A 15,029-nucleotide genomic window follows, 5' to 3' on the forward strand; every position below is an offset into this window, starting at 1 on the left:
AAAGGGCTTTTAAATCTCAGTATGTGGTGAGAGTGCCGTTCTTCATTTATTCTATGCCGTTGCACATTTATAAGATTATCTCAGCACAGGAGCTTTTTTTTGAACAGATCTAATTGCGGTATTATTTATTATTCCAAGATCTATTTATTAAAATGAACTTTGTTCTTGGGAAAACCCCTTTAATCTAATTGTTTTGTGGATGATGATGTATTGTTTTTTTTTATTAGGTGGCTTCTGACTGGCTGCATAATGAAAACTTACGCCTGGGAGAACTGAGGCTTCATCTTCTGTCATCTTCAGGAAAGATGAGCGCCGATAGCTCAATGGACTTTTCATTTCAGCTTAAATCGTGCACTCTTGATGATCTTAGGGAAGGAGTAACCAGAGCCACATCCAGGTTATTATTATTATTAATTATTATAGCGCCATTTATTCCATGGCGCTTTACATGTGAGGAGGGGTATACATAATAAAAACAAGTACAATAATCTTGGACTATACAAGTCACGACTGGTACATTAGGCGAGAGGACCCTGCCCGCGAGGGCTCACAATCTACAAGGGATGGGTGAGGATTCAGTAGGTGAAGATAGAGCTGGTCATGCAATGGATTGGTTGATCGGTTGTTACTGCAGGTTGTAGGCTTGCCGGAAGAGGTGAGTCTTAAGGTTCTTTTTGAAGCTTTCAATGGTAGGCGAGAGTCTGATATGTTGTGGTAGAGAGTTCCAGAGTAGGGGTAATGCGCGAGAGAAATCTTGTATGCGATTGTGGGAAGAGGATATAAGAGGGGAGTAGAGAAGGAGATCTTAAGAGGATCGGAGGTTGCGTGCAGGAAAATACCGGGAGACGAGGTAACAGATGTATGGAGGAGACAGGTTGTGGATGGCTTTGTATGTCAAGGTTAGGCTTTTGTACTGGAGTCTCTGGGTAATGGGGAGCCAGTGAAGGGATTGACAGAGGGGAGAGGCGGGGAATAGCGAGGGGACAGGTCAATTAGTTGGGCAGCTAAGTTTAGAATAGATTGGAGGGGTGCGATAGTGTTAAGGTACCGTCACACATAACGATATCGTTGCTTTTTGTGACGTAGCAACGACATCGTTAACGAAATCGTTATGTGTGACAGCGACCAACGATCAGGCCCCTGCTAGGAGATCGTTGGTCGCTGGGGAAAGTCCAGGACTTTACTTCGTCGCTGGATCTCCCGCTGACATCGCTGAATCGGCGTGTGTGACGCCGATTCAGTGATGTCTTCACTGGTAACAGATGGATCTGGATAAGTTGGAAACTTGGGCTGATAGGTGGCAGATGAGGTTTAACAATGATAAATGTAAGGTTATACACATGGGAAGAAGGAATCAATATCACCATTACACACTGAACGGGACTTGGGGATCCTAGTTAATGATAAACTTACCTGGAGCAGCCAGTGCCAGGCAGCAGCTGCCAAGGCAAACAGGATCATGGGGTGCATTAAAAGAGGTCTGGATACACATGATGAGAGCATTATACTGCCTCTGTACAAATCCCTAGTTAGACCGCACATGGAGTACTGTGTCCAGTTTTGGGCACCGGTGCTCAGGAAGGATATAATGGAACTAGAGAGAGTACAAAGGAGGGCAACAAAATTAATAAAGGGGATGGGAGAACTACAATACCCAGATAGATTAGCGAAATTAAGATTATTTAGTCTAGAAAAAAGACGACTGAGGGGCGATCTAATAACCATGTATAAGTATATAAGGGGACAATACAAATATCTCGCTGAATATCTGTTTATACCAAGGAAGGTGACGGGCACAAGGGGGCATTCTTTGCGTCTGGAGGAGAGAAGGTTTTTCCACCAACATAGAAGAGGATTCTTTACTGTTAGGGCAGTGAGAATCTGGAATTGCTTGCCTGAGGAGGTGGTGATGGCGAACTCAGTCGAGGGGTTCAAGAGAGGCCTGGATGTCTTCCTGGAGCAGAACAATATTGCATCATACAATTATTAGGTTCTGTAGAAGGACGTAGATCTGGGGATTTATTTTGATGGAATATAGGATGAACTGGATGGACAAATGTCTTTTTTCGGCCTCACTAACTATGTTACTATGTAACCAGGGTAAGCATCGGGTTACTAAGTGCAGGGCCGCGCTTAGTAACCCGATGTTTACCCTGGTTACCAATGTAAAACTAAAAAAAAAAACACTACATACTTACATTTCTAAATCACCAAATGTCCAAAAATCGCAGAGGGCACTTCAACAATACTATAACACACGATCCCCCGACGCGCGTTTCGCCACCAGCTTCTTCCGGGAGAGGCGAAACGCGCGTCGGGGTGAAGGGACGTCCAGGAGCAGCTGTGCGGCAGGTAATATATACCCGCTATTTATCACTTTTACCCCCCCCCCTTATCTAGTGAGGCTCGGTGCCCTGTATATTGGCCCATTGTGGCAAGTACATAGGATGTGGGGAGGGTAAATATGGTGTGTTGAGACTTCAGGGTCTTGGAGGTTAATATGCCGCTTAGCTGCTCTGTTATATGGGCATAGGTGTCAGCATGTTATTGGCCTAGGCACATGTGGTCATCCTCTAGCAGGTGCTTTATGCAGAGGGTTGCTGTACATCTTTTTCCTGCATGTATCATGTTCTGTGGTGTCCCTTGGTACAGTATTTTGTGTTATTTTGAATTTAGTCACTGTTTTTTTATATTTATCTATTAATAAAATTATGATTTTATATTCTATTTGTGGGATCTCTTCTTGGTTCCACTGAGATTATTGTGGGATCGTGTGTTATACTTACATTCCTGTCGCGTTCCTCAGCGTCAGCTTCCCTGCGTCCCCCAGTGTCAGTGCCGGCCGGCCGTAAAGCAAAGCACAGCGGTGACGTCACCGATCTGCTTTCCGGCAAGCGCGCTTACACAGAGCAGGGAAGCTGAGGACGGGGGACGCGACAGGAATGTAAGTATGTAGTGTTTTTTTTTTTTTTTACTTTTACAATGGTAACCAGGGTAAACATCGGGTTACTAAGCGCGACCCTGCGCTTAGTAACCCGATGTTTACCCTGGTTACCCGGGGACTTCGGGATCGTTGGTCGCTGGAGAGCTGTCTGTGTGACAGCTCTCCAGCGACCAAACAGCGACGCTGCAGCGATCGACATCGTTGTCTAGATCGCTGCATCGTCGCTTAATGTGACGGTACCTTTAGAGGGGAGGCCACAGAGCAGGAGGTTACAGTAGTCGAGGTCCAGGTCTGTCTGCTCAAGAGACTCGTCACTTTCTCTTTTATGTTTTCTTTCGTACCTTTCTTGTCCCCTAAACAATGATGCTGCTTTTTGTCAAATGGGTTTTAAACGCCGTGATATACAGCTCTGGCAAAAATTGAGAGACCGCTGCCAAATTTTCAGTTTGTCTAATTTTTCTTTTTATAGGTATATTTTTGCGTAAAATGTAAATAGTTCTTTTATTCTTTAAACTACTGACAACATGTCTCCAATGTTTCAAGCAATACATTTTGTTTTCTGAAACTGAGAAATGGTCAAGATAAGAAATAAAATACATTGTTTGCAGACCTCAAGGTGTGGATGAAGGACCACCACATCAAATCCCTGTCATGGCCAGCCCAATCTCCAGACCAACAGGAAGATGGATAGTCACAAGCCATCAAACAAAGTAGAACTGCTTACATTTTTGTACAAGGAGTGGCAAAAGGTCACCAAAACGCAGTGTGAAAGACTGGTGGGAAGCATGCCAAGACGCATGAAAGCTGTGATTAAAAATCATGGTTATTCCACAAAATATTGATTTCTGAACTGTTGTTGAGTTAAAACATCAGTATTGTTGTTTCTTGAACTTGTTTTTTTTTGTTTTGTTTTTTTGCATTGTTTGAGTCTGCAAGCAATGTATTTTTTTCCTATTTTGACCATTTCTCATTTTCAGAAAACAAATACAAAATGTATTGCTTGGAAATTCGGAGACGTTGTCAGAAGTCTATAGAATAAAAGAACAATTTACATTTCACTCAAAAATATACCTATAAAGAGAAAAATCAGATAAACTAAAAATTTTGCAGTGGTCGCTTAATTTTTGCCAGAGCTGTATGTGATTCAAATATGGAGCAAATCGTCGCTGGCGCATAAACATAAATCTCATACAGCGGTATCGTATTTTTTGGCGGATGATACAGATCAGCGGAAAAAGTTTAACATGCCAGATTAGTCTTTTTATGGATAGCAAACATTTGTTTATAGGGTATGCCTCAAAATGAAATTTCATTTGTTTTGCCAAGGCAGCAGACAATAATTACCCGTATTTTCCGGCGTATAAGACGACTGGACGTATAAGACGACCCCCAACTTTTCCAGTTAAAATATAAAATCTTCTCAAAAGTCGGGGGTTGTCTTATATGCCGGGTGTCGTCTTATAGGGTGGGTGCGGAGCAATCTGCGGTCGAAGTATATAGTGGGGGGGGAATGGTCCCGATGACGAGGTGAGGGAGGGCCTCACCAGGAAGGTGTAAGTGAAGCAAACTGTCAGCGTCTGGGATGCCAGGGGTATGCAAAAAAGAGAGAGCGGTGCTATGCCTAGGAAAACACTCCTCTTTCGCTAATCTGGCTCGCCCTTGTATCCTATTATCTCCTTCTCTGCCTCTGCTTCACTCTCACCTTCCCGGTGAGGTGCCCCCTCTCCTTGTCATTGGGGTCGCTCCCCCCACACTATGCGGCGACCGCAGATTAGTCCGCACCTGCCCTATAAGACGACACCTGGCGTATAAGACGATACCCGACTTTTGAGAAGATTTTCAAGGGTTAAAAAGTAGTCTTATACGCCAGAAAATACAGTAGTTTTGGTCAAAATATTCCTGTTTGACCAACCTTTTTTTCTGATGTGGATAAGGACCTTAAAAATGTGTGTTTACATGGCCAAGATAAATCTTTTTTCTCCTTCGCCTCATTGGGGGACACAGACCATGTATGCTGCTGCCACCAGGAGGCTGACACTAAGTAATACAAAGAAAAAGTTAGCTCCTCCCCTGCAGTATACACCCTCCTGCTGGCTCCCAGCTAACCAGTTCTTGCTTAGTGTCCGTAGGAGGCACACGGACGGGTCTGCTATTCAGACCCAAAGAACTCTTTTTTTACCGTTTTTTACTTTTTACTACGGTCGAATGGGGCGACGGATTCTTTCATGTTCCGATCTCCTCGAACCATCAACAGGCGAGCACGGGAGTTTTACCTCTCCGTATCCTCTCCTGCGACGTGGGAAGCCACTGCCTGAGCTGATTTTAGGGGCGACGGGCCCCTTCAAGGGCACCGATCTCCCCCCTCCCTTATCAGACGAGCACTGGAGTTTCACCTTCAGTATCCTCTTCTGCAGCCAGGCCTATTGCCGGACATTCAGCCCTGTCCACCAGGTTTTACCCTCGGCTGTACAGAGGCACCTTCCAGCGTGGCGTCCGAGCAGCCCCCACCTCATCACCACTGAAAAAGCGGATGATGGAAGGAGGCAGACGGTTCCTCTCCACCCCTCTTCTGCAGGGATGGTGGATGGAGGCTCCCCAACCCTGCACCGTCCTATCTACCCGGGCACAGCTCCTACCTGCAGCATCTGCCACCCCCTCCATATTGGGGTAAGTGCTCCGTGAGATTTGGGTTTTCCGGCAGTCAGAGGAGGGCTCCATAGCGACAGGGTCCCCACAGAGCTTCGCGGCACTTTTCCCCTCAGTCTGCGGGTGTGCGCCGGCCGAAGCCATAAATTTAGTCCCCGGCTTCGGCCCTGTTTAGGCCGCATCCCGGGAAGCCCCGCCCACCGCTTGCTCCCTTCTAGCGGCTCCGCCCCCCTATTCAGGCGCTTCTCGTTCCAGACGAGATCTCGGTGGCCATCTTCTTCCTCCTCCATTGCGGTCACTATTTCTTCTGGAGGGGGCTGCGGCCGGCGGTTTTTCAGTGCTGAAGTCAGCGCTATTCCAGACGGGGGACTCAGAACCTGAGTAAGGTGAATCGCCCCAATATCTTCCCCCCTCCCCCCCCCCCCCCCCGGCACGCATCCCGGCAGCATTAAGGGACTAGCTTTCCCTGTTTTTTATATACTTAAGGCTGCAATTTCTGGTGCTCCTGCACACTACAGAATGTATAGTACAGTGTGCAGGCTTGCAAACAGAGAGCTGTGAGTTCCCAGCAATGAAGCTCTCATGACTCATTCCCTGGTGACTCATTCCCTGGTGACTCATTCCCTGGTATTTAATACTCTGCCCGGTAGTCGCTGGGCCCATAGGTGCATCCCCAGCTTTCCATGCCTTTTTATTAAACCCAGGACCAGCATTCCCTGGTCTTAAGGGTCCCCTAGTTTTAAAAGGGTCACATCCCCAGCATTCTCTGCTCTGCCAGAAGCCGGTCTCCTTTTCCTTAGTACTTAATCAGGCCAGTATGCCCTGGTCTTAAAGGCACAGGGCAAGTAGGCACTGGTCTTAAAGGCACATGGCAAGTATGCCCTCGTCTTAAAGGCACATGACCAGCATCCCTGGTCTTAAAGGAGCATGACCAGCATTCTTGTTCTTAAAGGCACATTACCAGCTTTGCTGGTCTTTAAGGCACTTGTTCCAACATTCCTTTCATGACCAGTATTCCTGGTCTTAAAGGCACGTGACCAGCATGCCCTGGTCTTATAGACTCATGACCAGTATCCCCTGGTCTTAAAGACACGTGTCCAGTATACCCTGGTCTTAAAGGCACATGACCAGTATGCCCTGGTCTTAAAGGCACGTGACCAGTATCCCCTGGTCTTAAACGCAATAACCAGTATGCCCTGGTCTTAAAGGCACATGACTAGTACGTCCTGGTTTTTCAAGGCCATGACCAGTATGCCCTGGTCTTAAAGGCACGTGACCAGTATCCCCTGGTCTTAAACGCAATAACCAGTATGCCCTGGTCTTAAAGGCACATGACTAGTACGTCCTGGTTTTCAAGGCACATGACCAGTATGCCCTGGTCTTAAAGGCACGTGACCAGTATCCCCTGGTCTTAAACGCAATAACCAGTATGCCCTGGTCTTAAAGGCACATGACTAGTACGTCCTGGTTTTCAAGGCACATGACCAGTATGCCCTGGTCTTAAAGGCTCATGTCCAGTATGCCCTGGCTTTTAAAGGCACACGACCAGTATGCCCTGGTCTTTAAGGCACGTGACCATTATGCCCTGGACTTAAAGGCTCAGGACCAGTACGCCCTGGTCTTAAACGCAAATGACCAGCATAACCTGGTTTTAAGGGCACATGACCATTATCTCCTGGATTTCAGCATGCCCTGCTTTTAAAGGCACATGAACAGTATGTCATCTTACAAAAGGCACAAGACCAGTATTCCCTGGTCTTAAAGGCTCATGGCCAGTAACCCCTAGCCTTAAAGGCGCATGACCAGTATTTACTGGTCTTAAGGGCACATCATCTATCCTAAGCTGGTCACCCTAACTGAGCTCTGGAGCACTCACATGCTCCCTCTCCTACAATGGGAGCCGTCGGCTAGCAGGGGCCGCAAGTATTCTAGAAAAACGTACAGGTTCTAGAAAATCTCCATCAACATTTGACGGTGATGCACTGGAAGACCTCTAAGTAGGATACCATACCTGGTCGGAATTTTATGGGCGACGGGTCCCTTAAAGGGCTCCGATTTCCCCCCACACCTTCAACAGACGAGCACACGGAGTGTCGCCTCCATGTATCTTCTTCTGCATCCAGGTCTATCGCCACAACCTGCCCTGTCCACTCGGAAACCTCAATTCTGGGGATGTGGCGTCCACATTTGTGGCGTCCCAACAAGGAGGTTTTCCCCCCTTTGTATCAGATGCAAGAAAGTGGACGATTCCTCTCCACTTCCCTGTTAAGAAGATGGTGGATCGAGGTTTTTTCCTTATTTTCTTCTCTGCACGACGATGGCAGAGACCTGCTGGTTACAGTCCCGCATTCTGTCACTTGGCAGACTCGCCGGGCAGAATTTCTTGCGGTATTCCTACCAGTATCCTGGCCGGCGTATCATCAATTAAGATTCCACAGACGGTCGGATAGCAAATCTAGTTCGTTCCGTCTTGTGGTTTCGGGTTCAGCGCTCTACCCTTCCTTAGCCGCCACATGGGTTGCTTGACCAAAGGGAGAGAATGAAAGTCTCCGGGTCCCAGACCTTATCTACTTCGTTCCACAGTATAGCTGGCCAATCAAATCTTCTGAGCGGGAGACTAGCAAGGGATCGTATCTCTTCTTCAGGCTCAACCAGCAGTGGAAGCATTGGCCAGGACAGTCTAGATCTAAGGGATCTTGGTTCCAAAATGGAGGGAATGAAAAGTATCTCCATTCCTGGACCCCAAACTTCTAACAACCTTTGACAGGGCCCTTTCTTTTTTCGGATGGAGTTCCTCCGCTCAGCCACTACTTCAACAGAGAAACGTGGTTGTTTTCTGGCATCCATCGTCATTCGGGATTCTTACCCTCACATACCTATTTCTCCTCTCTACTATAATCTCTTCGCCTTTCCATTCGCGATCAGTATTTTCACGACCTGGCCCTTCTGCCTGGCTACCACACCAGAGTGGTCGCAAGGGTCATGACGGTTGTCATGTTCTTCTTGCACCTTAGAAGCATGGTCGTCCTGCCCTATTTGGTCGACTTTGTAGCCGCTCTCCTAGGACTACGCTGAGTCGTCCATATCACTTGCAATTACCTCTCTATTGGGCTAGCAGCTAATCTTAGACAAGTTTTTTTCCCTCATTCTCAGCCCAGCAGATCCTCTTTGAGGATGATCCTGCCCAAGAAGGATGGTTATTCTCTCTCGGGTCTAGGTCGTGGCCCTTCTACAGGGAGCTTGCGCACTCGATCTCTCATTCCCTCGGTTCTTTCAATTCGCTAGGAGGGTTCTGAGGGAAAGGACGTCTACGGAAGCAGTTTCCTTCGCTGCGCTCGTTTTCTGCAAGTCAATCAGGCTCTCAAAGGGTAGTCTCTGAGCTCCTTTCTCTTCCAGAGCCTTCTCCTGGCCCAAGGGCTATTGGGAGATACCATTGCCAGTTTTCTTCTCCCGATCATCTCTCTGTAGATCCGAACGGTACGGCTATTCCTTCAGCAGGCCCTCTGCCTTCTGGCGGGTCCTCAGTTGGATAATGCCTCGGCTGTGCCCCAAGTTAGCCATCTAGCAAGTACCCTCAGTCAAGCGCCATGGCTAAGGTACCTCGCACTCTCTGATGGGCCGAGTTCTATCTTCGGTGATCTCAACAGTACATTCCCTGGAATAGAACACTGGGCGGCAGACATATTCAGCCGTCCGGGTTTTTCCTCAAGTGAGTGGGAACTTCACTCGGAAATCTTCCATCGGACCTGCCTTCACTGGAGTACTCCAGAGATAGTTCGGATGGCGTCCAAGCTGAACGCCAATGTACTTCAGTTCATGGTTTGGCCTCGCGATCCAAGACCATTGCAGTGCATGATCTATTCTTCCATGGTATCAATTTCCATAACCCCTCTTCCACTACGTCTGAAACCTTTTCGGAAGCGGGTAGGGCCCCAGTGATCCCGGGAGACCCGCACTGACCATATCAGGTTTTTTTTTCTCGCTTGCGGTACTAGTATTTTTCCGGCTTATTGTCTCAAGCTGGAAATATGGTCTTTCTTGCAGGCCTCAACCTGTAGTTCTTCCCTACCGCGTACCGTTAAATCCGTGGGACCTTAATGGTCCTGGGGATCTTACAGTGGACTCCTTTTCTGATCCGGATAGTCTTTTCTATCAGGGAGGGTCTCTCCCACTTCTTTCTCTGCGTTCTTGTCCTCCTGATGAGTCTTCAGATCTCGACGCTCTGTTCTTTATCTTTTTTCCTTATTACCTTCAAGGCAAGGTTGCCCTCTAGCCATCCCCTTCCCTCGTTGCCAAGGGGTATTATATCTCCACTGTTGCAGGGGCATCGTCCTCTCATCTCCTTCGGCCCTAGTCCACAAAGCGGAATGGGTTCTCCATAATCTGGAAGAAGCGAGTGCTCCGAGTGGGTACGTATCGAGGACGACGTCCTTCCAAAGGTTGGACATTTTACTCGGGTTTTTCGACGGTAAGTAGGCTTCCTGACGGTCGCAGGAAGGGTTTAGCCGTTTTTCTTCGGCCACGTTAGCCTGGTGGATTCTTTTCTCCATCCAGGAGTCCTTTCGCGCTAGATGCCAGCCTATCTCCCTGTCTGAGGGCTCTAGGCGCCAGACGTCGGCAAGCACGACCGCAGGCTTGCGAATTCCTCCAGGCCGCATGCATTCTTGAAGCACTATAATTCACTCACTTCCACAGATGTGAGTCTGGGCAGGTGGACTTTGCAGGCCGCGGTGGCGCACTTGTAAGTAGCGGCTACACGGCCTGAAGTGATGTTGTCCCCACCCAGGGACTGCTTTGGGACGTCCCATGGTCTGTGTCCCCCATGAGGCGAAGGAGAAATAGGGATTTTTGTGTACTCACCGTAAAATTCTTTTCTCTGAGCCATTCATTGGGGGACACAGCTCCCACCCTGTTATTAGCTTATGCTTTGTTTTTATTTTTTGATATGTTATACTCTTATATATAATGTGACATGCTTTACGCTTATATGTCGTTATTGATCTCCTACTGCTTTTGCACCGAACTGGTTAGCTGGGAGCCAGCAGGAGGGTGTATACTGCAGGGGAGGAGCTAACTTTTTCTTTGTATTACTTAGTGTCAGCCTCCTGGTGGCAGCAGCATACACCATGGTCTGTGTCCCCCAATGAATGGCTCGGAGAAAAGGATTTTACGGTGAGTACACAAAAATCCCTATATGAAGTCTAATGTGGCCACAAGAATAATAATGTAAATTTAGCATTATTTTCATTTACCCTTTACTTATCTTCTGCATTATTGCTGTGAATTTACTAAAAATAAAAGCTTCTCGTGATTCTCAAAATGCATATAAACAATCAGCATGACTGATCTATCATTTACTCTTTACCAGAATGATTGACCAGAAAGATGCCTCTTGCACGCGCAGCATGATTGATATAAGCTACAAGCAAATAGGACAAGATCGTTCCATCACGGCCATCTTGGAGAAACTCTATGTGTGCGCTAGTGTGGAATTCCTAATGACTGTAGCTGACTTTTTTATACATGCCATGCCTCAGAGTCCGGCCACAGAAAAACCTCTGCAAATCCATTCCAGGCCGTCCACTCCGACCAAGACAAAAGCAGACAGAGGAGGTATGCTGTATTTTTTTTTTTTCTTTTCTAAACATGCAACAATGCTCATTAGTGACTATCCTCTTAGAAAGGAGGCTGTACTCTGAGAATTTGTTCCATGTTTTTAGCTCTCTGAGTTAGAAAAACAGTATTGTACTATGATTAGTACAGATTAATTTATAATGGTCTTTATTAATAATTTTACAACTTCCGTCCGCCTTCCCCAGAAATGTTCCTTCAGCCAGGGGCTCAAAAACACTTTTGGCATAGTTTATGGCACTTAAGTGGCATAAATGAAAATTAATTTGTTGTGCTGTTGACAAATGGCTAGACAGCGGACCGCCTAAATTCAGCATCTTTCTCTTAAAGGGCGTGACCAATTATCACTAAACTTGACTTTAATTTTTTTTGGTTTGCGTAAAAATATATGTAGGAGAAAAATTTTCCATGTTGCTATCCTTTTGACATCATGAAGGAAGTTTTCCAGAAGGTAATAGATAAATATATATACTACTGTTAACGCTCATTTGACTTTACTCGCAATATACCGTATATACTCGAGTATAAGCCGAGATTTTCAGCCCAAAATTTTGGGCTGAAAGTGCCCCTCTCGGCTTATACTCGAGTCACGGTAGCGGTGGGGTCGGCGGGTGAGGGGGTGAGGGCGCTGAGGCATACTTACCTAGTCCCAGCGATCCTGGCGCTCCCCCTGCCGTCCCACGGTCTTCTGTGCTGCAGCTTCTTCCCCTCTTCAGCGGTCACGTGGGACCGCTCATTAGAAAAATGAATAGGCGGCTCCACCTCCCATAGGGGTGGAGCCGCGTATTCATTTCTCTAATCAGCGGTGCCGGTGACCGCTGATAAAGAGGCTGCGGCACCGAAGACCAGCTGTGACAGGCAGAGGGAGCGTCAGGATCGCTGGGACTAGGTAAGTATGTAATATTCACCTGTCCCCGTTCCAGCCGCCAGGCGCTGCTCCATCTTCCCGGCGTCGCTCCGCTCTGACTGTTCAGGTCAGAGGGCGCGATGACGCATATAGTGTGCGCTGCGCCCTCTGCCTGATCAGTCAGTACGCAGAGACGCCGGGACCGGACGCTGGGAGCTGCAAGCAAGAGAGGTGAGTATGGCATTTTTTTTTTAATTGCAGCAGCAGCAACAATGGCAGAGCTTTCTATGGCACAGCTATGGGGCAGTACTGAACGGCACACAGCACTATATGGCAGCTATGGGGCAGTACTGAACGGCACACAGCAGTATATGGCAGCTATGGGGCAGTACTGAACGGCACACAGCACTATATGGCAGCTATGGGGCAGTACTGAACGGCACACAGCACTATATGGCAGCTATGGGGCAGTACTGAACGGCACACAGCACTATATGGCAGCTATAGGGCAGTACTGAACGGCACACAGCACTATATGGCAGCTATGGGGCAGTACTGAACGGCACACAGCACTATATGGCAGCTATGGGGCAGTACGGAACGGCACACAGCACTATATGGCAGCTATGGGGCAGTACCGAACGGTACACAGCAGTATATGGCAGCTATGGGGCAGTACCGAACGGCACACAGCACTATATGGCAGCTATGGGGCAGTACCGAACGGCACACAGCACTATATGGCAGCTATGGGGCAGTACCGAACGGCACACAGCACTATATGGCAGCTATGGGGCAGTACTGAACGGCACACAGCACTATATGGCAGCTATGGGGCAGTACTGAACGGCACACAGCACTATATGGCAGCTATGGGGCAGTACTGAACGGCACACAGCACTATATGGCAGCTATGGGGCAGTACTGACCGGCACACAGCACTATATGGCAGCTATGGGGCAGTACTGAACGGCACACAGCACTATATGGCAGCTATGGGGCAGTACTGAATGGCACACAGCACTATATGGCAGCTATGGGGCAGTACTGAACGGCACACAGCACTATATGGCAGCTATGGGGCAATAATGAACGGTGCAGAGCACTATATGGCAGAGCTTTCTATGGCACATCTATGGGGCAATAATGAGCAGTATGGAGCATTATATATGGCACAGCTTTATATGGAGCATCTTATGGGGCAATAATGAACGGTATAGAGCATCTATTTTTATTTTTGAAATTTACCAGTAGCTGCTGCATTTCCTACCCTAGGCTTATACTCGAGTCAATAAGTTTTCCCAGTTTTTTTGTGGCAAAATTAGGGGGGTCGGCTTATACTCGGGTCGGCTTATACTCGAGTATATACGGTAATTGAAAAACACATTAGAAAAAACACAATAGTGCTCACTATGTAGGAATGTCGAAACACAGCAAACCACTGAAATGTTCATAAATGGATGCCATCAACGTAGTAACATCAAAATATACTATCCCTATAACGTTACCAATAAAGTACACCAGAGCCTGTAGTAGTATCTGTACAATGGTGCATTGTATCAAAATAAATAAAACCACATTACAGTACAAATAGCATACTTGTAGCCATGTAAACTTTATCATCAGTATATAAGCACATTCTCACTGGCATGCAGTCATGCAGGGGAAAATAAGTATTTGATACACTGCAGATTTTGCCAGTTTTCCCACAAGAATGGAGAGGTTTGTAATTTTTATCGTAGGTACACTTCAACTGTGAGAGACAGAATCTTTTTAAAAAAATCCAGAAAATCACATTTTATGATTTTTACATAATTTAATTTGCATTTTATTGCATGAAATAAGTGTTTGATACTGTAGAAAAGCAGAACTTCATATTTGGTACTGAAACCAAGTTTGTACACACTGCAGCATGAATTTTGGCCCACTTTTTCATACAATTTTCCTCCAGATCTTTCCGGTTTCGGGACTATCGTTGGGCAACACTGATTTTCAGCTCCCTCCAAAGATTTTGTATTGGGCTCAGGTCTGGACACTGTTTATGCCACTCCAGGACCTTGAAATGCTATTTACGGAGCCACTTCTTAGTTGTGTGTTTTGGGTCATTGTCATGCTGGAAGACCCAGGCACAAGCCACCTTCAATACTCTTACTGAGAGAAGTAGGTAGTTGGAAAAAAGCTCACAATACATGACCCATCTATCCTCTCTTCAATACGGTGCAGTCATCCTGTCCCCTTTGCAGAAATGCACCCCCAAAGTATGATGTTTCCCTCTCCATGCTTCATGGTTGGCACTTTTCTCTTGGAGTTGTATAGATCCTTGTTCTTCCACCAAACACGGCGAGTGGAGTTGATACCAAAAAGTTCTATTTTTGTCTCATCTGACCACATGACCTTCTCCCATGCCTCCTGTGGATCATCTCGATCAGGGATGGGGGATCTTTTTCCAGCCGGAGCCATTTGAAAATATCTGCCATCATTCGGAGGCCACACAAAAATTATCACCTTGAAAATTACCCCGGTATATTTAGTCAAAGATTTAATTATGGTAACTCACCCTTATTGTGACGGCTGGAGCTGCTTCTCTTTGGTGCAGCTGTGATGTTAAGTAATACTGATTATGTTGCTTCTCACAGCTGCTTTTCCATTTTTGCCTCGGCCAAGAGAGCAGTCAACTTTTTGTCATAGTAAGTTTTGTAAATCATATACATCACCATGGACGCTGGAACTACTGTATATACATCATATAGGAGATGCTGAGACAGCTGTTTATACACCACATAGGAGACGATGGGACTGCTGTACATACATAACAGGCAATACTGTATATGCATCACAGGAGACTCTGGCGTCATATAAATTACAGGAGGGGCTGGGGGGCATAGACATCACAGGAGATCTTGGAACATATTCATCACCGGGGAGGCGGGGGGAATAGACATCACTGAGGGGCTATATACA

The 15,029-nt window shown here is 46.9% G+C and overlaps 1 protein-coding gene across 2 annotated transcripts in view; it reads left to right on the forward strand.

Moving 5' to 3' along the window:
* The window catches only part of VPS13C (vacuolar protein sorting 13 homolog C), a 478,755-nt gene that overhangs the window by 304,048 nt on the left and 159,678 nt on the right, over positions 1–15,029 (forward strand). For both annotated transcript variants that reach the window (XM_069765602.1, XM_069765601.1), the window contains 2 exons: positions 228–397; positions 10,959–11,203. In XM_069765602.1, the coding sequence (XP_069621703.1) occupies positions 228–397; positions 10,959–11,203 (415 nt within the window). The remainder of the gene's footprint in view (positions 1–227; positions 398–10,958; positions 11,204–15,029) is intronic.

This window comes from Ranitomeya imitator, chromosome 4 (assembly GCF_032444005.1).
Source record: "Ranitomeya imitator isolate aRanImi1 chromosome 4, aRanImi1.pri, whole genome shotgun sequence".
NCBI classification, from domain to species: Eukaryota; Metazoa; Chordata; class Amphibia; order Anura; family Dendrobatidae; genus Ranitomeya; species Ranitomeya imitator.